We start from the raw sequence: 26,833 nt of genomic DNA on the forward strand, positions 1-26,833 counted from the left end.
TGCATCTTCTGAAGTGGTCTGTACTATAGCAAGGGATAGCATTAATCTACAGTATTCTGTACTAAGTATGACTAAGTAAGTGTACAGTAGTTCTTTATTGTGGTTAAAAAAACTGGTTGTGTTACTTGTATCTCTGAGCCCATTGTGCCGTCTCTACTCGGGGTGGTTGAAAAAAATTGATTCACATCTGAATCACGATTCAGTCCTCTAGCGACTCTTATAGATTCACAGATTAAAAAAAAATGATGAATTTTCTACATGATATAAATTGATGTTATCGGAAACAATAAAAGGCAGAATTTTTCTGCAGTCTGGCAGCCAGATAGTCGAGAGATCGCACAGCTTCAACTCAACAACAGCGATGATGGGGGACAAATAAATACCCCGTCCCATTTTAACGGGGGCAGGTTTTTAGGAAATATTTCGGATTTGATCAACTCTATTGTAAGAAGGAGTACACTTAACGTAAAGACTCACATCGAACTCCATCATTCCAGCAAAATGGAATAAAATCTAAACATATAGCACTTCGAATTTTGAGGAAGAATCGTTATAAAAATCGAAAAACCGTGAATTGATTTTTAATCGAATCGTGACCCCAAGAATCGAAACGTGAGGTGCCGAAAGCTTCCCACCCCTATTCTCTTCCTTCCGAATGAGTTTCTGTTGTTGTTTGGAGAAAAGTTCATTTTTAAACAGTCATATTTTTTTATAACATGAAATTATGAATATAAATGGGAAGGTAATGCACAGTAGGGTTTGTTCTTCAAGAGCTGTAATGAGAACTGAGTGTAGATGGTGCCAGAAACAGGATTAAACACTATCTATGATATCTTATTTTTTTAGCATCATCCTCTGATGATGGGCAGTGAGAGTTAAGGAGTGAATTTATTTGTCTCTGTGTGTTGTGTGAGCGTGCTGAACCCTACACGAGTAGTCTGTATAACTCAAGATGTTGCTTCTTATTCTTCAGTAGGAAAGATGATAAATGGCAGCCTTGGGTTTAAAAAAATCCTCTGTGTTTCATTTATATCTCACTGCTTTGCTCTAAATTAATGCACGCTCGCCGGTCGAGTCATCATAAAAGCAAATGTGCTTTTGATCATTCAGCGGTAACACATTTTGTTAACAGCCTGTCGTCTTTAAAACTGAGAACTGCTTATCTAGAGAAAGAAAGGCTTGTGTCCGTATCAATAATCTGTTCACTTCTATTCTGATGAGTTTTGTGGCACACGATGACTTGAATGTTTAACAAAGGCAAGATTTCTCTTCAATGCTGTAAAAGTTTGGCCATGTCAATATTTGGATGCTGTGAGGAAAGAAAAGCATCATAGAAACAAATTGACCCTTTCTTTCGTGTCACGCAGCACAACTTTTTTCCGTATCACACACAACACGACTTTCAATCTTAATTGCAGTATACATAACTTTGTTTGGCTGAACACAGAAAAAGATATTCGGACGAATGCTTGTACGCAAACAGTTCTTGGACCCCATTGACTACGAATGGAAGTCAAAAGGACTGTTTGCTGTCCTACATCTTCAAAATATCTTATTGTTCAACAGAACACAAAATAAAAAGTATTTTTTCCTACTATGGTAGTCAATGGGGTCCAAGAACTTTTTCTTACAAGCATTCTTCCAAATACCTTCTCTGTGTTCATCATTCAACAAATAAATATATTCAGATTTTTAACAACTCGAAGGTGATGACAATCACAATGATGAATTTTATTTTTGGGTTTACTGTCCCTTTAAATATGGTTTAAAATGACAACAGTCTGGATAGTTTGAATTCCAGTCTAAATCAAATGTTTATTCCAGTTTGAGCAATATTACATTATGATCCACTGACTGAGAATGTTTGACTCTGTCATCAACCTGTGGTTCTTCGGGACAAACACAAGATGGAGCTGTTTCTTAAAGCAAACCAGCATAAGCCACAAAAAAGTGACCACAGCACAGATGTCTTTCTACTAGATCGTGTTGAGATCAATAGAAATCAAATGAAATTAATAAAAAAAATGATATTCAACAATTACATAATTGTTTTTGTAAATTTCATCCTTCGATTAAAACCGTTATGCTATAGCTCTTGGGTACACGAGTAAGATCACTAAACATTAAAATTCAAACTTCTCTGACAAGTCAAAATAGCATCTCAATTTCCCAAAAAGAAAAATTCACTCATGATTTACTCTTTTCTCGTGCCATCCCAGATGTGTATAACGTTTTTTATTTGTATAATAAAAAACTTTACCTATGTTACCTTATGTATAGTGAAATTAGTTATAGGACGTTCATTTTTGTTGTACTTATGCTGTCCTAATTGCTTCCATTATCTACCCCACTTGTAAGTCGCTTTAGATAAAAAGCGTCTGCTAAATGACTAAATGTCATTAAGGTTTCAGCATTCAGCTAAATACGCGTAAATAAATCATTGTTCTTTCTCCAACCAATGTATAGTTTTGCTTCAGAAGACATTGGTTTAAAGTCATTTGGATATTTTTTTTTTCAGCTTTATCCGTAAGTGACAGAATGTTCATATTTGGGTGAACTGTTCCCTTTAAGATTAGCTAACAGTATTAATTGTATTGTTTTTTAGATACTGCTCCCGTGGTTTTATAAAAGTAAACTCTATAGCCTGGTCTGATATTCTAGCATCATTACACACTCTGTTTATGTTGTTGGATGCTGTGAGGTAAAGTCAGATGTGCTGTATTTAGCAGAAGGTTGGCAGACTGTCTTGCTCAGGTTGTTTAAGTGTGAATGCTCTTTTGTTAGAGGCAGTGGCTGACCTGTATCTAGTTTCAGCTTTGGCTCTGTAAAGCTTCTCTCTGTATGCGTGTAGCTCAGGGGTGGTCTCGCTGTCTTAGAAATGAAGACTAAAGACTTGGATGTGCATTACTCGTGTGATTTGTTTAACAGCTCACGGTGCATCAGGATGCTGGGACGATGCTCTGCCCGCCACACTAACTCACCGTTTTGGTCTTGTTTTCCAGTATAAACATCTTTTCGGTTTTTAAATCAAGATACCTTTCTTTGCGAAGGAGGAGGACTTAAGACAGCCTATTAAGTTTTGTTTTCTAAGTGTATCCAAATTATGCTTACGCTTCACCTGAAGACTGTGAGCCAACGTTCTCCTCAATGTAGCACTTATGTTTATGCTTAAAAGAGGAAAAAAATCACTGAAAATGATCTAATTTGACAGAAAAACAGATTTTTTGCCCAGATATTTTCCTTCTTTTAAATCAAACACCCCTTAATTTGATTTAAATCGCATTTTTCAGAAAACAGGTTTATAGATAACAAGTCGTTTTGCTTTTCAAGTAAATATTTAAATGTAATGAAGACGGAAAACAAGACAAAAATATTGAGGAAGAAGTTTATTTTTGCTGTGCATTAGGATCAGAGTCCTGTGTATAAAATATATAAACCAATCCTAATACGTAAAATTTCCTTTAACAAGATATATTTTCTTGAGATTTACTTGACTTCATCCTCATTGGCACATCCTTTTTTCATATTTTCTTGGTTTGAGCATAAATCACTCAAAACTTTGTTAGATTTTTGCTTCAAAAAGACCAAACATTACGCCAACAGGGCAATTAAACAGCAATAAATCTCAAATGAAGGTAAAGTCTCAGAAGAAAAGCCAAGTAAATGTATCTTATTTGTACTGGATATTTTGCAGTAGGGCAGTTCTTCATCACATGTCTGATCATTCATAACCTACAGCCCTGAAAGCTCTGGCCGTTCTCCATCTCCTGGACTTTTCTCCCTCGGTTTTGTTCGGTCCCATGACCATTTCACTTTGCTTCTTGGCTCTGGTGCTCTCTCTTGAGCCTGCTTGGGTTTCCAACTTTTTGAATCAGCCAGGATGTGAACTTACGTTATGTAAGTCTTAGTGAAATTGGATTGGAACCTGGAGAAGTTGAAGAAATGTTTGTGACCTCAGCTAGCGGGTTGTGTATTTGCTTCTCTTCTCTAACGTGTCACTGAATGTGAAGTTATCGCGGCAGGACGCTGAGCATGACTCACAACTCAAAACTTTTTATAAGATGCTCCTGGTCATGCATGAAGGATAAAAGAGTGATGTCAGTGTCATTTTATCTGGAGAAAGAAACAAAGGGGAGTGAAATGGACTAGTCAACTAATACTTTCATGGGCAACTTATAACGCACAAAAAATACGCATGTTCTTGCTATATGACCCCTTTAAAGTAAAAACGTGCAGTTTGTCACTTATCCAATCAAAATTCAATGTTTTATCATATTTGTTTCTTTTTAAATCAAATGTTACACAATGTATAGCTGTTTCAGCGCCGATGCCTGACTTATGATTCAGTTGATATGAATAATCCAACCTGATCACAGGAATTCGTGACTATTTCACGAGGTGACTTATTCGAATGAATTTGTACGTTGTGAATCATACAAAAACGCAATATTGATGCCCCATCCCTAAATCTTACGTCACCTGCGCGAAAAAGAATCGTTAGACGAAGTAGCCAGATTTAGCTACATCGTAAATATGGATGTTTTGTTTTGTTGGAATAATCATATATTTTGCTTTTTGTCCATCACGCTACAAATACAGTTAACAGATACAATTTTCTTTATTCACTGGATTATCCAAAAATAGGAATTACCTCATTATTTAAAAGCAAATTTTGGGTACGTTTGGATTTGGGTACGTTTGATGAGAAATGAGTTTATATCGAGACAAATTGAGCTCAGTTTGTGACATTGACTATGATTACATGTGCATCAATAATGCGGTTATTTCCAATAATCTGAGTAAGGACTTGATCGCAGAAACATGTTTACATGACACGAGAACACCTCTTTGCTCCCGTTTTCATGGAAGTTTTATAAGTCTTGCTATAATACACAGCACAAACGATGATCTCAGATACAGTGTGTGTGTTACCGTCTATCGTTTTAATATATTCGCGTCGAATGCAAAACACGCTTATGTGGACGATTTTATGGTTATTCGACGCCGTGATGAATATGGAAATGGGATGGAAAATGTCTACGCAGCGATGGTGTACGCTATCATCGCTTTTGCACTGTTTCTGTATGTAGGTTTAGGTGCATGACCGAAGCACATGCGCACCTTGATCAGAGCAGCATCAATGCGAATAACTGTTTACCTGCCTTCATATTGCGACTAAAACTGGCGTACGCCGCATATCTTACTTCGATTATGCTTACTGCAAAGTGTAATCGCAGTTTTGTCAAACTCCTATTATAATTGCATTATGAGGGTGCATGTCAACGATCTCTTCTAAACTTAACTGCAGGAAACTAAGCAATTGTGCCTTAACTATGTAATACAAACATGTTTCAGGCTTTGTTTAGGTTACTGTGCGAGCTGGACCGTTCTCTCAGTTGTGATAAAGCTCTGACTGTATATTTGACCTTTTTCATCCAAGCTGAAAGAAAATGTACATTCCACATAAACTGGAATCACATACGCTGCTGTTTATTTACACTCTCTTCTGACATGTCTACACCTCACATGTCGTTGGTCCCATTCACGGCTTCCCACCGAGAAACACCCCGTCGACTCCTGTCTGAGAAACAGCAGAGGTTTTGTTTCACCTTTCTGGAGCATGATGTCAGCTCTTTTCTTTTACTCTAATAGCGTCAACCTCATATGTCATCATTTTTGGATGTATTCTCGGTGAATCTGGCATTAGATAGATCCACTCTCTTTTCTTTTCCGAAGTGGATCAATCTGCTGCCTGCCAGGCTTATGCAGGAGGTTTTGGGGAAAGTTAGATGGGCATGTGTTGCGCTCTGTTTAATTTGAGGCTTTCGGTGAAAAAACGTTCTTATGGTTCCCGTAGGAGATGTATCCCTCTTGACCTGTTATTTAGTGGTGTTTAGCTGAGATCCATGTGGTTTGAGGAACGGTCTACCACTTGATGGGTGAGCTCATTTTTCCTCATTGCTGACTTTTGCGATCCACTGCTGGGCAGAAAGAGACGTGCCATCGGCCTCTGTTAGAGACAATTCATGTATACACTAAATCGTTTTTTATAAACACAATACATACAATTTTACATGCAAATATTGTCACATTATAATGTAAGTGAGATGATCTGATATCCCGGGAATAGAAATAGGAGCAATGGTTGCACTATATTTCCGTGGCTATGTTATGTGCGTGTGTTTGTGTATAAATCTGTTCAAGTCACTTGAGTGAAATGTTTCTCTTGATCTTACAGTCCTTTTGATCTAAACCTTATGATTAAATGTCAAAAATGAGCAAAAAAGGATAACTGTGAAACATATAATATTTGTTTCTTGCATAACATGAATAGAAACTCCTCTAATAAAAGCATCTTACGGTGAGACATTAAAGGGATAGTACACCCAAAAACTAATTTCTGTCTTTTTTTATTTAACATCAAGTCGATCAAAACCTGTATATGAATCTTTCTCCTCTCAAACTCAAAAGAAGATATTTTGAGAAATGTCTCAGTCATTTTGAGTCCATGCAATGTTGTTTCATTACCAACATCCTTCAAAATATCTTCTTTTGTGTTCTGCAGAAGAAAGAAAGTCATACAGGTTTGGTTTTTGATAAAATACCAAGACGATGTTTCATTCTAGGCAAGCGTAATTATTTTCAGTTTAAGATTTTTAGTCACAACATAATCCCCATAGTAAAATGTTTTAATCCACATCTTTAATGAGTTTACATATATTCTATAATGTGGAAAAATAGATGAAAAAGTTCCTTTTCAACAGTATGTGTAATGCAACGTGAGCAGCGTGGCTTTAACAAATGAGATTAGAGATTTCAGCAGCTTGCTTAATGTCGGTCTCTACTCAAAGTTCCCAATTGGCTCGCCCGCTCGATTGCAAAAGCATATGGAGATTCAGCTTCCAAAAAATCCATCCGAGCAGAATTTTGCTGGACTTGATATACCGTTTCCTCTCGCCATTCCCGTGTGCTCTGATCACAAGCAAAAGCATGCAGTTTGAACTTTATTACCTGATGCTCAGCTATCTGTCGCCACATTTCTATGTTTGCGTAGTTTGGGAAAGGATTTTTTTTGCGTTTGGTCATTCTGAATTATTGATCAATGCTCATATTTTCTTTTGCCTCCAGTTTTGATGAGTTGCTTTATGTCTCGTGTACCTCACAGCTGTGTAAGCATGTGCTTATAGAGTTTGATTGACAGCTTTATGTTTGTAATGTCATAAAGAGTGAGAGGAATTCGCTTTAAAGGAACCACAAGCATCTATTGAATGCAAAAGACAGCCGAGGGAAACATATATACACATTTATTTTGTTGTTGTTGTTGACTTAGTTTTTTAGATTTATTCTGATTTTGACTGTTCTCACTATCACTATTTGAGTTACTATTTTTATTCTTCGTTGCTGTTCATTTTTGTGTCTTTTCTCTCTGACTTGACCATCACATTGACCGTTTCCCGTCATGCCAGCGCTCCGCTCCCTCATGAACCTTATGGGCCAAAATCAACACACAAGCACCGTTCAGAAAATGAAAAACATGTGCTCCTTGCCGAATCTCTGTATGGTTTAAAGCCTGAAACCTGACAGGGTGTAACATACATACAAGATCAAACATGATTTCACAGTGGAGCTCCTTAACCTTTGTACCAAATACAATATTCACACTCTATAGCGGCACAACTTCTCATCATTTTTTTATTATTTCAAAACAAAGCGGTTCCCTGTATATTACCTCACATTACCTTTATATGTGTGTTTCGGGTCACTTCACAATAAGCTTCCATTCAGTACATAAACTGTACATACCATAAACTAACAATAAGCAACATAGTTTAAAAACATTTAAAACTTAAAAAATCCAACATTTTAGAGAATTTTTCTTTCATCTTTTACAGAAAAAATAACAATTTATTGTACATATCCTTTTATCCTGCTATTTAATGGGAAAATACATTTTTACAGTATATTTCTGTCAATCATGATTCAGATATATATGCTAATGAACAACTTTTGATTAAAAAATATGTCTAAATGAAGACGAATAAATGCTGTTATTTATTATCAACACATTGTTTATGTTTTGCTATTTAACACAGTTTGTGCTGATTTTGTGTTAAATAAAAAAGGGACAACACAAATTGGGTTAAAAGAAAGTCACAGAATTACAGAAACACAGATTGTGTTGTTTTTAACTAGTGGTGGGCATAGATTATTTTTTTTAATCTAGATTAATCTAGATTAATTCCAAAATTAATCTAGATTAATCTAGATTAAAATGGCTCATTTGAATTCTGCCGAAGGCATTCAGAATATGTGTGCTACCCAAATAATGACTGAAAGATAGTCTTGAAAGATTGAGAACGGGTTTCTCAAGCCAGGTGGCGCATTAGACCAGGGGCTCATCTCCTGTTTCCAAAATGCATCACAAACTGCTTGAGAGAGCTGTTCTACTATGATAATTGGTGATGAAAATTAAATTATGTTCAATAAGATGAACTTGTGTTTACTTCCGCATTAGCTAAGGGATGATTTGCGTTTAGGTGGTACTTGAGACTGGAAGAGCTCCTACAGTACATTTACATTTAGTCATTTAGCAGACGCTTTTATCCAAAGCGACTTACAAAGAGTGAGGGAGCAACAAGCGATATGTCATACAGGAGCCATAATACATTAGATCTCAATACAAAGTTACTGGTTTCAACTAAAGCTAGACCACTACCTGTTGAGAGAAAGTGTTTTTTTTAAACCAATTCCGCATTGCACAAGGTGCAAACAACCTTAGTCTTGTCGATGTTTCTACTGGGAAGCTTCTTAAAAATTAATATTCCCTGAAGCAAACCCGGCGGCTTCAAAGCTGCATCCATGTTAGCACGTCACGTTTGATGCGGTACTTTCACAGTAACGTTATGTTGTGTTCAGACCAAACGCGAATGGCGTGTCAAGCGCGAGTGATTTATATGTTAATGCAAAGAGCCAATAGACCTACTTGCTGCGCGAATCGCGCGAATGAAGCCCTGGTTATGAGATGATGAGGCGGCGCTAAGGACGCGAATGAAGCCCTGGTTATGAGATGATGAGGCGGCTTCTGCTTCCGCGAATGACGCGAATCACGCGAGTTGAAAAATCTCGTTCTCGCCCCGTACAGTGCAGTTAAGCTGGTATACATCCGCGCTAAAATATCAAGTTGAAAGTCATCATAGCTTGCGTAGTGTAGACCCATCTCCCAACCCAACTTTGAGAATAGATTAACGGCAACATTTTTTTTATCGCGCGATAAGAGTCTCACTGCCGTTAACGGCCCACCACTATTTTTAACACAACCATTTTTAGAGTGTACAAGTATTGTTTATTGTTAGTTCATGTTATCCAATGTAGAAATGTTAACAAACCTTATTGATAAGTGTAATCCATTTTTATATGGAGAAACGAGCTTTCAGAAGGACAGCAGCAATTTATAATATATATTTACAATATGGAATATAACTTTACTTGTAACCACCAATTGTTATAGTATATTTAATTATTTTAAGATAAATTAATAATTTTTTATTTTATGTGTTAGTTCTGCAGCTTTTTGTTCTCTGGATTTGTTTATTTATGATTTATTTGTTTTTATTTACATTTAGCAAACAGTAAATTATAGAAGAGGAAGATATTGAGAAAGAGGATTACATTGTTAATAACAATAAACAATATAAAAATAATTAATTACAAGAGTGTAATAAAAAATATATGTTATATATATAGTATCAGATTTGTTTTTAATATAGATTCACAATTTACATTATATACCTAAATTAATCTCACAATAAAAAAAAAAGATGTTCAGAATCCCTCATTGGAAGTAGCATACATTTTTTTATTGTATACAACAACAGTTTAAATATTTCTAAAGGAAAACCAGACTTTTGTTAAAAACTTTATCAAAATGTGTACAGAACACTTTAGATAAACGAGGTGATAAACGTATCAGTGTCATTTGAGGTAACAACAGTAACAACCGAATTCCATTAAAGAAAAGTCATGACAAACAGTCACATCAGACCCAGAGACCAGTACCATTACTTTTAACACATTATAGACCTTGTGGGACGTGTTAGCGTTGGCCGGGCTTCCATCCAGAGATTGGTTTCCAGTAAAGTTTTGACATTCGACTGGAATAATGTAAAATCAGCATTAACATATTCCCATATTGCACCACAAAACTCAACATCTGTTTTGTAGTAGCGGGTCCATGTGACACTGACAGGAAAATGTGCTTTGTGCTGGTTCACGACGAATATCACGGGAATAATTATTTGATGTCAGTAGAAAGACAGCAACATATTAAACATACTTCCAAATCACCGCCACCGGTTTATTCCTCATTTATTTTAAACGTGTGTGTAATAAGGAAACTTGTTGACTAATGATGATAGTTGATGACATCATTGATTTTGTTTTTGGATGTGATGTCCTGTTTTGAACTCATGCTGTGTTGTTAAAACCCAAGGTTGGGCCAAAACCAACAATAGGTTTGTGCACAATCATGGGTTGAAACACCCGACATTTTGAATCTGTAGTATTGATTCTCTTTTTCATATTTATTCTACGTGGCTTAAAAAGTCTGAAGTATTTTTGACATTATCAGACTCGGAAAGATGCAGACACCCCATAGTGAGATGTCTTTGGTGCGTGTAGAAGTCGGTGAGGTTTAAAGCTATTTTTAGGTGTTTTGAATGGCTTCCACCCATGTTAAAGGGACATTTCACCCAAAATTAATTCATTATTTACTTAAATGTCTTTGTTCTGATGAACACGTTGAAAGGTATTTGGAAGAATGTTTGTAGCCAAACATTTTTTGGCCATCATTGACTACCGTAGTAGAAAAAAATGACTTACTTGTATTACACAAAAAGATTGAAGGAAAGCAAACAGTAAGGCACTTTTGACTCCCATTGTCAATTTTCTTCTATGGTAGTCAATGTGTCCAAGAACTGTTTGGTTACAAGCATTCTTCCAAATATCTTTCTCTGTGTTCAACCAAACAAAGAAATGTCTACAGATTTGGAACAACTAGAGAGCAACAGAATTTTTATTTTGGGGTGAACTGTTCCTTTAAAACTTGTCAACAATCACAATTTCTGTGATGCACTTGGAATAAAATATCATGTGTGGAAAAAGCGCCAATTGTTGTGTCTTCCAGCATTTTCCTTTTGGCAGGTCAAACATTTGTTTGCTGTAATGGGTTGAAGGAATGGGGCATAACTCTTGTATGTCCACAGAAGTATATTTTCCAGGTACGTAGCTGGATGCCACAGGTATGCCTGTTCCCAAATTTCCACCTATTGTTGCCATGTATTTTCCATTCAGAAGCGCTTTTTCCGGAGTAGTGTGATGGATTTATGTGTCTTTAATGTCACAGATGTCTGTTTACATTTATAAGCTGTTTAGTTGTTTCAGCCTCATTTTCCACGGCTTTTCAGTGATGTCAACGCTGGTGTAAGCATTGCATTTGAGAAAAGCCACTTGGTAACTGGATAGCCTCCATAGGTCTCTTCACAAGCCGTCCATTCTTTATTCCCACAGTCGTATAGCTTTAGAGCACAACTCATCCAGGTGACGGCATCATTGTTTTATTCGTCAGTTGGTTTATGTACCTAAGTGTCAGCTTTGATGTCACGTAATTGCCAAAGTGTCTCATGTCATAGCAGCTCATGCAGATGTTTCAATTACAGCAGCACAATATGTTGTTTTTTCGCTCCGTAATTTCTTTAAACATCTGACATCTGATCATAATGAGGTCAGGATTGGTGAGTTATGCTTTGTGGAAAAGTCTTTTCTTATTTTAACAGTAGTAAGATATGATTTTATCATGAGAAAATGTGACTTAATTACATTGTGAAAAAAGCCATTGCTTCCTGATGTGTTAGTTAAAATTACACACACGAAACAATTTAAGAAAGAAAGAATATATAATATCATAAGTTTAAGAATAAGTTTAACTACACATTTTTTTACAAATTGCATAGCCCTGCCCCTTAAGGTGTAGTATGTCCATCCATCCATCCATTTTCTACCGCTTATCCGAACTACCTCGGGTCACGTGGAGCCTGCGCCTATCTCAGGAGTCATCGGGCATCAAGGCAGGATACACCCTGGATGGAGTGGGTGTAGTATGTAATTTTTACAATTATTTAATAGTTTATCTATCATAATTAATATTATTTATTTTTTGTTTTTTACCAGATGCTTTTATCAAAATTAAAAGAGCATTCAACATTTTCCCTTAACTTTATTTAAAAATGTGAATTTTGCTCAGCCAATGTGGTAAAATGAATTCAATTTTCATGATTTTTTCCCAACAATTTCTGACTCATGTCTTGTAGATCTAGATCGTCCAAAAACAAAACGACATATATTTTCACCCTAATGTCATTCCAAACCTATATTACGTTGTTCTTATGTGGAACACAAAAGAAGATATTTTGAGAAACGTCTCAGTGGTTTTGTGTCCACACAATGGAAGTCAATGGGGGCCAGCTCTTCAGAATATCTTCTTTTTGAGTTTTACAGAAAAAATTCATACAATGTTGAAATGACAACTTTTTGAAAAATGATCCCTCTTATATTGCACATTAATTCGAGGTGAATAGGGCCACCCATATAGGACGGGCCGCTGCATATAGGACGATCTTTCATTTGTTTTCTGTGCAAGCTTTTTACTTCTTGTTGTTTACTTTTCAATTTGAGTAGTTTTGTATATACTGGTATTTGTCTCCATATTCTACGCATACAGTCTCTAAAGTCGTCCAGTCACCATACAGTTTACAAAGCCCTTTTACTTGATAGCTTTCTCAAGGAAATAAACAACGTTGACATTACGGGAGGCCTTGCTCAGAAGGATACTCCCTTCGGTGCACAGGATTTCTGTGCCTGCCATTCACGAACAAACGATGGTGGGCTCTGCGCTGGGATCATTTCAGCTTTGTTTCATCAACTCAGAAATGAGCTGCTGCTATCGCCCTGTACTTACCTTAATTCACTCCAACCATTCTGATCCCAAAGGTCTCAGGACTGAAGGGGCTTTGTGTGTACACTAAACATACTCCATTCTGTCCTCTTCCTGCATGGTTTCGTGTTTTAGGGAATAAGATAATATGGCCTCATATTCTCTCGATGGCCATCAGTTTGGCTCATTGACTATGATAGAGGGCAGCAGACATTCACGACCGCACGTCTCCCATGAGAACGCTTTCATGCTCTGCCTGATGAGAATGAAGCCGTTCCAGAAACCTTGTCCTTAATTTAACCCCTTATGTGGCGTAAAGACTAAGTCCATTTGATGTAATGCAAATTAACAGGATGGTTGGTAAATGAGGTATGGGGGTCATAATGTCAGACGCAAAATAGGTCTTAGATGGTGTGTCTGAAAGCCTTGGAATGTTGTTAAGACTTTATCTTTAAAAGTAATCAATTAAAATTAAACAGAGATAGAATAGATACTAAGGAGTAGATACACAAAAAGAATAGAAAGACTGAAAATATGATAAGATGAATCAAATTTAAATTTTCAGTTTTGATTCATTCAAGTATCAACTTATGCTGGGGCCACAACAAAAGAGGACAGATTTCTCCCATTTCGAAAGTCCTAGGTAAGGTTCTGTTGATCTTAAACGGCTCTAAAGATGATCTTATCAGATTTCCCTGTGACGTGTGTTAAGAGTGAATGCACCTGTTTAGAGAGCTGCCCCGATAGCGAATCTTAATATGTGTGGGGAAACCTCGAGGACAAATGCAAAAGAACTCTGTTGATTGTCGTGGAACAAATTAATGCGCTATTAGAAAGCCAGCAGACAGAAGCATAACAATCGTAGATATCACTTCAACAAACTAGTTTCTTTATTCTGTCAATTTTCTGTCAAAAGAACTGCAAACGCAGTTTGAGTTTGCGGATGATTTAAGGTGGAACAGAAAAAATAGGTTCAGTGGAGCTAGTGGAGCCAATAAACTCTTTCGGGCGATAATGTCAGCAGCTATTTTCTACAAAACTGTATTAATATTCTTTTTTTAATTACTGTGAAGACATGAATACACCGATATTTGAGTTACACATCACGGCGTACCACACATTGATTAAATCTAGTTTTTTTTCTCCTCATGTTTGTGACCTCTCACCGTTTAAAACGTCTTTTTTTTATTCTTTTGGTGTGGACCCAGCATAAGTCTCATGTTTAAGGAGAAATAAAAGTTAGAAGGTGTAAAATGAATGTAGATTGTAGAGGTAAAATAATCTGTAGTTGGGTAAATTTGATGAGAAATGTTTGAGTTTCATGGCAATACAAGACGCCGCTGGTTTGCTGAACGTAGGGATCTTGATGGGGTGTAGGAGGTTGTGAAAGTATGCCGATGCAGATCCAGTGATAGTCCTGTAGGCAACTATTAGTGACTTGAATCTGATACGGGCTTCAACCGGTAGCCAGTGGAAAGAGATGAAAAGGAGTGTCACATGAGCCCTTTTGATCTGTTGGAAGATGAGGCGTGCTTCTACATTCTGAACCTGAGTGAGATATTCAAAAATATGTATTTTTAAGCGCAGACTTGACAAATCTGAGCTCAGTTTGAGACATTGTTGAGATCTCTTCTTAAACTCTAACAGTTATGAGATTTAGGGCAATAATGTTAGATTTAGGAGAAATGTAAACTTCGGCGCAAGTTATACCAGGAAAACTCATTACGTCACTAATTAACTCACAGCGCTATATCATCCCTTAGCACTTGGTATAAAAGGATGGCACTTAGCTTCTCTCTCGTTCACAGATACTGACTCATATCTGCAACCTCAGTCCTCCCCACCACCACCAGGTCAGTCCTCGGTCCGGGGGTGTAGGCTCCGCCCCTGCCTTTATCTTGGGGCAGGAATTTGGGAATCCTTATACCTCAGGATTTTTACCTTGGACAGGGCCTTCGCCAAAGATCTTTACATTACATGTTATCATTAATGTCCAATTGTTCAATAAATATAATTTATCGTTCTCCTGCTTCTGATCTGTGTTTTTTCAAAATATTATATCAAATATAATTTTTCCCTTAATTCTTATCAAACATTAGTATTGTGTTGTTAAAAAATAAATATAAAAATGTTTTCATTGCAGTATTTAGAATTTAGAACTTTTTTGTTATTTAGACTGGTTTGTTCAGTTTTCATTTTCAATCAATTATTTTCTGTCGCTTTTAATAATTAAATGTACATAAAAACATAATATTAGTATCTGGAATTTGTGACAAATGTTGTCAGTATTTCACCAAATGAAAAAACATTTTTTACCTAAACACATACCAACAGTATCAGAACAATAATTTGGGAGTCTTGGTCTCTTAATTCTTTCCAGAGCTGTTTATACAGAACGGATTATGTTTGTTAGTATGCACCCCAGCCCTAAATCCAGGAGGGACTAATCCATCATTTTTTTTGTTTTGTTTTATACAGTCACGCCTGCTCACAGCATCTATCATACAGACTGCGTGTGACAATGTCTCGATGAACGTTTGCAAACTTCACAAACGTATGCACTGTTAAACAAATTTAACACACACGTGTGTACACATCTGATGGGTGTGTTGAGCAGCTGAGTTAGGAATCTGTTCAGCATCACATTCAGGCGGCGTGCCGCTCCTCCCCTGCTGTTGCTTTCATGACTGGTATAGGGTCAGAGGTTTGAGGTTTGAGGAAGCCTTTGAATATACCTCACAAACATGTTTCAGGAAATTGAGGTCATGTGTTCTCGCTAGATCTTATTTACTTTTGCCGTTTACACTTTAGAAGTGGACGTCAGAAACAAATTGACCCAACTCAAGGGCTGTGATGTAAAGAGAAGAAATGTGCTGCGTTGTTGATTCTTGCCCTGAGGTGCACAGTCACTTACCGTGGTGTTTGTTCGTCCCACGTGTACAATCTTTACAAAGAAAAGTTTTGCCAAAATACAGGCCTGGAATTTGTTTTTTTGTGTGTTGAGTGGTTTATGAGTATATAAATCTGTCATCTTTTGAATACCAATAAGGTCCCACTGTGGGAAAATGCTTCTTGTTTTGTGGTGACCATTTAAAAAGGTCCTCAGTTTCCCATGAACCTACATGAGTTGTGTAAAAGTCTGACATCATTGATTGTAGTGTTTATTATGTACGGTGATTATGTGATGATGTCTAAGAGGACATTTTGTTGCTTGGAGATTTGATTGTGTTCTCAATTGTGTTTCATTTAAGCATCAACTTAGTCTTAGATGTTTCTCCTAAAATTGGGAGAGAAAAAAAGTGATGCATTTGTTTAAACACATGAAGAACATGGAGGTGTAAATTGAATGTCAATTGTAGAGGTCAAATCATCTGGATTTGGGTATATTGAATGAGAAATGTGAAAAACTTTGAGATGCCGGAGTCTTAAGCATCCATTTCCATTTGCTCTTCATTTAATCTCATTGATGTCTTTGCCAAAAAAGATTTAAAGGTCCTGCGTATGAAATTTAGCGGCATCTAGTGTTGAGGTTGCAAGTTGCAACCAACAGCTTACTCCATGGTGTAGCACTACGGTAGCTGAAATAGAACGAAAATGTCGTCACGTTTTTGCTTCTTTGTCGAAGTAGATAACGTATTTGCAAAACACGCTCTTTGTCCATTTGGGGCTACTGTGTGAACAACATGGTAGATTTCATTCAAGGGGACCTGTGCTGTATAAAGATAGAAAAAGCAACATACTTTATTATGTAAGGTCTTCATAAACCTCTATAATCAAAGTTATGTATATTGCATTTCTGTCAATACTCGTGGAGTTAAAGTTCAAACAGAGGTGTGAGTTACAAAGAATGTCAGGGTTACAAATGCATGAAAAAGGTTCAAGAAAAACACGTCCAAACCTTTAGTTGTGGTTCTTGCTTTTACATCAAAGTACCTTCGTATTTCTATAAAATCTATTAATGGCACCGTCTCTGTGTAAATATACAGAAGAAAGGTATCTGTTACAGAATTAATATTCCATGTTCTGTCATTCTTTATTTGTACGCTCTCTGTTTACACCGCCCCAATGAAATGAATGGGATAGGGTGTCACCCAAATGAAGTTTTTATTTTAATCCTCGGTTTTGGGGGTTTGTGGTTGACTTCTGCAGCAGGCTGTAAAGTTTCTTTCCTGGTAAAACATTTTATGCTGAAGCCCGGAAAGCTTTTAAATTATGACTTTGGTGTGAATCGCAACCTGAGCACATTTGCCGTTTATTGGAAGGCGGGCTGATGTCTATCCCACCCGAATTGTTTTACCTTTCTTGTGGGAGTGGATCGTTGGATGAAGACGAGGCTAAACCTCAGATCGCAGAATGCTCAACTCTGTTTATTCTACTTGCGCTGACGTTCACCAAGTGGTGCATGTGTATATGAATATTATATTGATATTGAGGAACTACATACTCACACTAAAATACCAGAGATGGGAACAAGTCACATATGGTCAAGTCCAAGCAAGTCTCAAGTCTTAACCATCAAGTCTCGAGTCAAGTCTCGAGTCACAGTTTAGACAAATCAAGCAAGTCAAGTCAAGTCAAGTCAAGGGTTCACCTTAAGCAAGTCAAGTCGAGTCCTGATAAGTTTCAAGTCAAGTCAAGTCGCAGTACTAAAATAAACATAGGTACATTTTTTAGAAAGATGTTTATTTTTGCACAGAAAAGATGAACTTATATACATACATTATGTATCTTATTCACATTGCTATATATGAATTATATGCATATCGGTGCAACATTAATATCTGAAAATAAAAGTGTTGCTTACACAAAAGAAATCCAGTCTGAAATGTATAATACAATCTAATTCAATTTAATTGAAACGGTCTACACAGAAATGGAAATACTTGTATCTGACAGAATGACTTAAGCATTTATAAAGGCTATGAAGCTTATAAACTAAGTATTGTGACTGACAACTTGACTATTGTATGTTTTAAGTATATGATGCTGTAATACTTGTGCTGTCCATTAAAGTGCACAGTAGGCCTATAGGGAATTTGCAATTTATGGGAATACCGGATCATTTTATTGACTTCGATATTGAATCCTGTTTATCAAAATGAACGGATCTTTTTCATTTCGGTAGAATATAAATTAAATGTATGTTAATATAGCCCAGTGATGAAGTTATGATGCTTAATCGTCATCTCTGCGGTGGACGCGCAATATGCATGTTTCATACGTAATATATAATCTGAGAATATTTGTTTTCTATTTGAACTGGTTTCATTATTTGTTGTTATTGTGAGTATAAAAAAATCCAAACAATTAACAGATTCGAACTATGAAATTATTCTCGTCAGTATGACCGCAAAGTTTTTAAAGAGTTATTTAAGTCCAAGTGATGTCACCGGCGCGTCCATCACCCGGTCATGCGCAGTATATAAGCGAGCTGCTATTCAGCTTCCACACACAGTCCACACAAACACTTGAACATGCGCGCATTTAATATAGACATTCGCCTACATGTAATACAGAGAAGCCCTTCTTTATTTTAGAGCTTTAAGAACATAAAAATCCGGGCTACGCCGTTATAGCCAGATTCCCCAATTCATCTAACTATGAGATGAGATATAGGCCTATCAGTGATGATCGATGACCACATTTCTAGTAATAAAAAACAACCAAGGCAAAGTTATGACAAACAGTAACAATTAATTCATTATATTAATAATCGTTTTATTACACTGACTATAAAGAAATTACTTTCTTACCTTTCCTTGTGGTTCTTGTAATGTCGGACGAAATTGGACGTTGTGGTTGTCGTGTCAGAAATCCTCGCGTTGCATGCTCTGCATCTGGCAAATCTTTTTTATTTTTCACGGTCCAGTTCAAAGTCCTTATAGCCAAACCTGACTATCTGTGGAGCTCGACTGTTGTCCGCCGTTGTAACTGCCACAACTGTTTCAAGCCGCCAGGCGCATGCGCAGTTTCCTCTCTATTGTAACTGCTCTACAGTAATTGGCTGTTACACCTTGTTTGGCGCGGTTTGAGTTGAGCAGCGTTAAAGGGACAGGCGCTGTAGTGCTGCTGAGTCACAATAATTATTTTAGCTAATTTCATTACTTTACAAAGTTCAAGTCATTGTCGAGTCTTCCATTTAAAGTCAAGTCAAGTCTCAAGTCACCTGCTCTCAAGTCAAAGTCAAGTCAAGTCATTTTCTTACTTCTGTCAAGCAAGTCGCAAGTCCTGAAAATTGTGACTCGAGTCAGACTCGAGTCAAGTCATGTGACTCGAGTCCCCCACCTCTGTAAAATACTAAACAGAGATAAAGACAAGGTGACAACATAAATTGGTATTTTTAAGGCTGGTTCACACCAACCAGAAACAACAGGGTTGACTTACAGTGCTGGTCCAAAAACAGCCAACAATTATTTGATTTTATTGATGTTGAAGTTTGTTGAGCTAGGTAAATGCATGTCATCAGTAATACATATCAAACCAAAACCGACGCACAAGACAAGCATTAAAGCGGCCCTGCAACGATGTGTCATGCATTCTGGTTCAGCCTACCCCCAACCCCCCCCCCCCCCGTACGCGCCGTATATTTTCAGAAATAATCTTAAAGCTGTATCTATCTTTTATAAATGTGATCAAACTAAATACTCTTCAAAGATACGAAGTATGCAATACTACTCTATAGGTACTCAAGATTAAAATGAGATTGGCAGAAACCCTGTGTGTTACGCCCGCTTTAATAATATGATGAAGCATTGGTGGCCTGTTTCAGGCGTATAGGAAAGAAGATTAGTCTACAAGAGGTGTCAATCACAGAGCTCATTTCCTTCATTTCACTCTTTAGGCATCCAAGCGTTTATTTTAATTTGGCAAATCCACAAGTATGCCAATGCCCTGTGGACTCTGAATGGAGTATGCGTATGCTTGGAATCAATGGGTTTGTTATCCATCTCTGTAGTATGATATACGTTTTCGGATCCGGTCAAAGTTGTTTGAGCTTTAATTCAATCGTAATTATGTGGCTTCTGATTGGCCGTTTTCTTTGGGAAAGGTTTTCATTTGAGATGAAGGTGGTAATGTGCCACAGGGTGAATTTGCTCGGGTAATTTTCTGTGAATGTAGGAAAGCATTCCTTTATAATTCCAGAACTTTTAACTCATCCACTAAATTTGGGCAATAGTTAGCCTAAATAATGTCTAGCCTAAGTCTTCATGATGTAACAACTGTCTAACGTAACTAGCAAGCATTAAAAAAACAATAGAAACCTGCCCGAAACAAAATGAAAATTTTAGTGTTTTAATGTTGTTAATGGAAATTCATATTGTTTTTAATGGAAACTATAACGGTGTCTACTGGTATGTGTTGGATTCTATTGGATGGTATCTGGCAGATGGGAAGCAATAAAACACCATTAAATGAGAATGTCTCTATGAGATAATGAGAATAATGCCCAAAACACACTACAAAAATTATTTTGTAATGATCTTAATGGAAAACACTTATGGTTCATAATGTTTTTTTCATGAAAACCACTGGAATTTCTGTGTGTTTCTATTGGTTTTCTTACTGTTCCTGCTGAAAAAAACAATAGAAGCATCACAGAAATTCTAGTGGTTTTATTATGGCAACCCATTAAAACCATCACAAAATTTTAACCTTTGAAGTGTGTTTTTGGCATTATACAAGTAGGATTTAACATCCCACAAATAGAATCCATCACATCCCAGCAGACAGCGTCCCAGTTTCCATTACAACCAATACTCTATTAACAAAAAAAACTTTAAAGGTGTCATGAACTGGCCTTTTTTATTGTTTTATACTGTTGTATGAAGTCTACTTCTGACGTTTGCGTTGTTTATACATTCAAAAACATCAAAATCAACAAAAAACTAAAATGTTTTATCTAGAAAGTCAAATGGAATGCAAAAACTGTCATAACTGCTTAGAATGCAAATCAAACCTTATAATTCCTAGTTGACAAAACGTCCAGTAAACACCAAATTCCCACAGTTAAAGTTAAAGTTGGGAGAGTTCTTCATATCTCCAACAGGTTGAAATGAGCTGTATGTGCTTATTCCATTTCAGTTAAGATAAGAGCAATAAATGAGAGGACTGCTTCCAAATACTTGTACAGTAAGTCATGAAGAAAACAAAAATACGATTCACAATAACCGGTTTACTCAAACAAGTCAACATACGTTTAAGGAACTATCGGAGTGTATGAAATACATACTTAGATGAGTTCTTGTCTGAAGTCTGAATCGCTGCTCTTTTCCCATCCCGTCAATGTATTTATAGCCTAAGCTCTTTTCAATGAATCCCATTTTAAAGACCTGAAAACTGTCCCGTGGAGAAACATATGGCAATATCTTCCCATACCCGCCCCCCCCCCCAACAAAACGTCCTTAACCTAAGCAAGCAGATGTTATGAAAGAACTTCATTAAGTTCCCAGATATGTTTCCTTTGTGCTGAAAAAAGAAAGGCGAAGTGCCCCAATTTAGGCAACAGATATATAGCCCCGGCTTGATGAGGCTGTTTCATTTCATTCGAATGGGTCATGCAATATGACCAGCTTGAATAGAAGCACAGTGAGTAAGCGAGCGAGCGAGAGAGAGAGGCAGTGAAATAGCATGTGGACATTTTCAGTGATTTAGTCATCTACCGTTTTTTTCCAAGGTGACTGTTGTGCGTTAGCTGGCTGGAAGAAGGGCAGGGCTTACATTAACTGGAAGCAGAGATATTTTAGGGTCAAAGAGAAAGTGATAGGGACAGGGAGGGAAGTCCAGTCAGGTTGAGACCGAGAAGAGCATAAAATACTGGAGGGATTTGAAGGAAAAACAGCAGCGAGCATGTGTGAATGTGTGAAAGTGCAGTTCGAGTGAGGTTAGTGTTTGCTTTAGCGTGCTCGTCTGGGGCCCCTCTGATTGGTTGGCAGGTCGGATTGGGGGCTCTTGGGGCTCCGAGCCCCTTCTGATTGCTTTGGTCGTGGGACGAACAAAGATGAGAAGAGAGAGAGAGCCGGCACAGACTAGCAGACAGCAGGAGTGAGAGTCCACGCGACAGACTAACACTCACACGCGCTCTCTGATAACCGTACGCTGGGACCGGTCTCCTTGCATCCCCGCAGGGGTCATGGACCAATCCACTGCTGCTGTATTTCTCACTTTTCTCATTCTCCAGGTATAGTGAAACGGTTTCATTTGTGTTCTTCTTTTAGTGTTTTCTTTTTCTTAAATTGAGCAAGTTGATTTGTCCACCCAGACCAGAAATGTTATTACTCAGAGATTGATCTTTCAGAACTCCACCAAATCTCTTGAGCTAAGTTGTGTTTCGTTTAAGTCTCCTATTTCTCCTAGAATCTGGATGTGGGTACATTTGATGAGAAATGGTTAGGTTCATATCGAGATCTTTAACAATATTGACTTTAATAGCAGACTTGACAAATCTAAGCTCAGTTTGTGATATCTCTTCTGAAACTCTAATGGAGACGCGTGTGATTTTTGGTTCTCTTTCAGGAGAAATATCTGAGATAAAGGAGACTCGAGTTGCCATTTGGTCTCAATTTAGTTTCATTGATGTGTAGGAGAAAGAATTGAGATATTGAGGAGATCACATCCATGATTTATCTTTTTTGTGGGTAACTGAAGTTTCAGATATATGAATGATATTATACTGGTTTGGAATTGTTTATTTGAGTTAGATTCGCCACTTTGGGGGTTTAGGTGTTAGCTTTAAATGTAATGTTTGGCACAAATCTGAAATGTTTTCTGCATTTTAATGAATTATTATACTTTTTTTCTGCATTTTATACAGTATAAACTATGAAAGTCATTCTCAAAATCTGATTTGCCAACCACTAGTTCAGCAGTTCACTAGAGTTCATTTAAAGGGACAGTTCACACAAAAATGTAAATTGTCTCATCATTTATGGAACCCTCATGTTTCTTTCAAACCTGTATGACTTTGCTTCTTCTTTAGAACACAATAAAGTATATTTTTAAGATTGTTGGTAACCAAACAACATTGACCCCCATTGACTTCCATGATATTAACACAAAACTTCTTTTGTGCTCCACAGAACAAAGAGTCACATACAGTTTTGAACAAAAACGAGGGTCCTGCAAGTTTTTTTATTTTCTGGTGAACTATCGCTTTAAGAAGCCACTGTCTCTGTGTGATGACTAAATACAGCGTGAGGAGTTGAGAGGCAGGCAAGAGCTTAAACAGATGTGAGCTAATCATATGACTTCCCAATTAAATAAAGTCCATACCGTGTATATTGATGTAACCCTGGGTCGGTGAAAGTGAGCATTGTGCTGGGCCCTGTAGCCCGTCAATGGGCGCTCCTTGAGCAAGCAAATATCCTAAATCAATTTCACAAGTCCTGTTGAGTTTGTCATTTTCCAGCGCGGTTCCTTTCACCATGTGGGATTTCAACTTTGCCCCGTCGAACCAAAATTATCTTTTATATCACTTTAGTGTAGGATACAGGGGCTTTGAAATGGAAAATATGATACATGCTGTTATAGAAAGCTCGGTAGGCAGAGGAGAGGAAAGGGTGGGTTTGTTGGTTCATGTGAGGGTTAATTCGCCATGTAAGAGTTAAAGGGACAGTTCACCAAAAATCAGGCATCATTTTTTCACCCTCATGCCATTCCAAGCCTGTATGGCACTCTTCCTTATGCCAAATACAAAAGTAGATATTTTGAGAAATGTCTCAGTCGATTTGTGTTCATACAATGGAATCAATGGAGGTCAACGATGTCTGGTTATGGACATTCTTCAAAATATCTTCTTTTGCGTGTGTAAAAGAAAGAAAGTCACACAGGTTTGGATTGACACGAGGGTTATTAAATGATGAAATAAGTTAAGTCTCTGTCTTTTCGAACCTCGAAAGTGTCGCGTAGACTCGAAAAATAAAGGTGCTTCACGAAGCCAAAGAAGAACCTTTTTAGTCTTAATAGTTCTTTAAAGAGAATCTAACATACAAAGAACTGTTCTGTTTCCCAAAAGATTAAGATTATAAAAAGACAAGAAAGAGATGGTTCTTTAAAGAATCTTTGACTAAAACCAAAAATGGTTCTTCCACGGAATGAATGTGAAGAACCTTTTCAGCACTTTATTTTTAATAGTGTAGTACACTTGAGGGACGTAAGCACAGTCTCACAGTGTCCGCGGGCGCTCTGTAATCGAGTGTAAATCTACTAAGTGCTTTTCGTAGGAAGCTTGGTTTGTTGGGAAGCTTAAAATCAGAAGCAAGGTTTATTTATGTGAGCTATATTTGGTTGATGATTCTTTGTAAGTATGATTTTGTCTATATAGTCCATCAACAATGTTTAATTCCTAGAATGATATTTAAGAATCACAGACATTTAGTCTGTTTATACCTTTCCTTCTTTGATAATTTGGATGAATAATGAGGCGTTTTGCTACCAGGCCCAAGAAAAATAATCCAACACGCAACTATAACTTGCATCTCCTTTCTTCACCACAGACATTTTTCATCCCTAACTAAACAATATGCCATGCTGTTGGGATAATGTCTGAAAACCTGAGTGAAAAAAACTTACCCAAAGCCAATTGTTGTGCCCGGAAGGTTTTTTGCTTTTTTGGTTCCCTGGCAGTTCTGCTTTAAGAGCAGGTGTTGGTCACATAAGTTCTGCATTACAAAGTCCTTTCAAGGTTTTGTGGTAGTTTGAAGAAATTCGACGGGACCAGGCCAGTCTCGCTGCCCGCATGTGGTTTACATGAATACAGAAAAACAGGTGCTTTAAATGCTTTCCCATTTGGTCTTTCACACAGTCGAATGGTCCCCATCTGTGATGTTGGCGTATGCTGAAATATCCATTATGTTTGCAAGAAATAGACACAATGGCTGTGTTGGGGACTTTTAGGGGTTGCAGGACCACCACAATAGTTGGCACCCCCGAATCCATCATACCAGAATCTTTAGTTTCTTTGTCCTACCCAAGCTCCTACTGATTTCGGCTATTAGGATTTTCGGTTTAGCCGGTCACAAAAACAAAATTTTGTCACCAGGGTTGATTTATGTCCACATCAAACCCATTGAGCCAGTGACACGGCTCAGCCTCAACTTTGTTTGGTTGGGGTAGTATACCCAAAAATGAAACCCTCATGTCATTTCAAACCTGTATGACTCTCTTCAGCAGAACACAAAAGAATTTATTAGAAGAACGTTGGTGACCAATCAGTTCTATTGACTTGACCATTGTATGGACATGAAACCACTAAGAGATTTCTTAAAATATCTTCTTCTGTGCTGCACAGAGGAGTAATTTTTGCGTGAACTTTTCCTCAAACATCTTCTCTAAGATGTAGGGGCAACAACACCAATGAGCAAGCACTTGGAATGATGACAACCCAACACCAAATTTATCTGTCCAATTAGACGCCTGACCAAGAACGGTATAAGACTGATAAGTCCCGCGTTGGGTTTTGATCAGGGCTTTCTTGACTCTCTCCAACAGTACGCCTGCTGCCCCGTTGGTTGTCGAGAAATGCCTGAATTGCACATCGTCCTAGCGAGTTCTGAATTTATCTTCTCATAATATTGATCTTGGAAGCAGATTCAATTCTCATATCTTCTCGCTGCCAAATACTTTGCTGAGCAATTATAGTGGAGAAGGAACTTGGCTGGAGCTTGTTAAGAAAGGCATAACATTTCTCTACGAGAAGGATGACTCTGACATCTGACAGAAATATGCCGAAGGAAACGTGAGAGCTTCCTCCATTTCCTCACAGACCTTTTTCATTTCCATTCACATTTGTGCACGAACCAAGCTGCTGCTTTTTGGTTCTTTGCAATTGCAATATACTTTCAATTGTTTATTATAAGTTGACCTATGAATTTCGTGCATAAACTTTCATAAAGAATACATTAAAATGGCAGAGAACGTTGTGTTACGATGAAGGTTGTGCATTAAAGAGACTTTACTGGGAATCTCATGCATGCTTGTTCAATTCTGTGACGGGTGTCTTAACTCAAATACAAAAAAAATGGCTATGAATGAGTCTATTATTGATAAAGAGCAATAGAAGGCGTAGCAATGCTCAGATGAGTTGGCCTGGGAGGAATTGGTTGAGAAATGCTTCATATTGAAGTCTTTTGATGGAAGACTTTGCAGATGTGAACACTGTTTGAAGTCTCTTCTGAAACGTTAGGCGAGAGACAGTCTCCAATTGATCTCCATTTATTCTCAATGGTGTCTGGAAGAAACTATTGCGATGTTGTTAATTCGTTTTTCTTTGTGTTTCTTATGCAGCCATTTTTCAGAATGAAAAAAGACCTCAAGATTTGTATTGCTGTTAAAGCTTTGGCATCATCTTCCTGGTAATGTATTTATATGTGGTTTACTTGCAACAATGAGCTAAATTTAGCACTGATGTTTTTGTAAAGGGAAATCGCAACATTAAGCATTTAACCACATGCATCACTGCAGAATAGTATGGACTGAAAGGCTTTGAGGTTATTTGGGCTCATTGTTTCTGTCAGTTCTGCATTGGCATCTCTGAGGAGCTTGGCTTGAGTTTATATTGCATGTAATGTACCTGCTTTTTAAAGTTTTGTGATCCAGCTGTGTCAGCTTCTCTTTTATTGCTGTTTTTATGTTGTTTTTGACAGTGACTGATAGTTTCCCCTAAATGTTTTCTGCTGTTGCTCTCAATTTTGGGTCAGAATAAACAGCCATGATTGCTTCATCATCCTTTTTTATCCATAACTAATTCTTTATATACTGGTATGTGTGTCTGGGGTGACCCTGGGAGGGAAATACAACAGCATTTTGCATTCGGATCAATTGAATAAGCCCATAGCTTACAGATAATAA

At 37.3% G+C, this 26,833-nt stretch overlaps 1 protein-coding gene across 2 annotated transcripts in view; it reads left to right on the plus strand.

Annotated features, from left to right (window-relative positions):
- The window catches only part of LOC130418925 (ADAMTS-like protein 1), a 121,458-nt gene that overhangs the window by 51,245 nt on the left and 43,380 nt on the right, over window positions 1-26,833 (plus strand). Inside the window, exon 1 of one of the 2 annotated variants that reach the window (XM_056745149.1) lies at window positions 22,011-22,166. The exons of the other annotated variant lie outside the window; for it this stretch is intronic. Within the exon in view, the coding sequence (XP_056601127.1) occupies window positions 22,119-22,166 (48 nt within the window). The 5' untranslated portion in view covers window positions 22,011-22,118. Of the gene's footprint in view, window positions 1-22,010; window positions 22,167-26,833 lie in introns of those variants that run through there. 2 annotated transcript variants of the gene reach the window in all.

Source organism: Triplophysa dalaica, chromosome 1 (genome assembly GCF_015846415.1).
Source record: "Triplophysa dalaica isolate WHDGS20190420 chromosome 1, ASM1584641v1, whole genome shotgun sequence".
Lineage (NCBI taxonomy): Eukaryota > Metazoa > Chordata > Actinopteri > Cypriniformes > Nemacheilidae > Triplophysa > Triplophysa dalaica.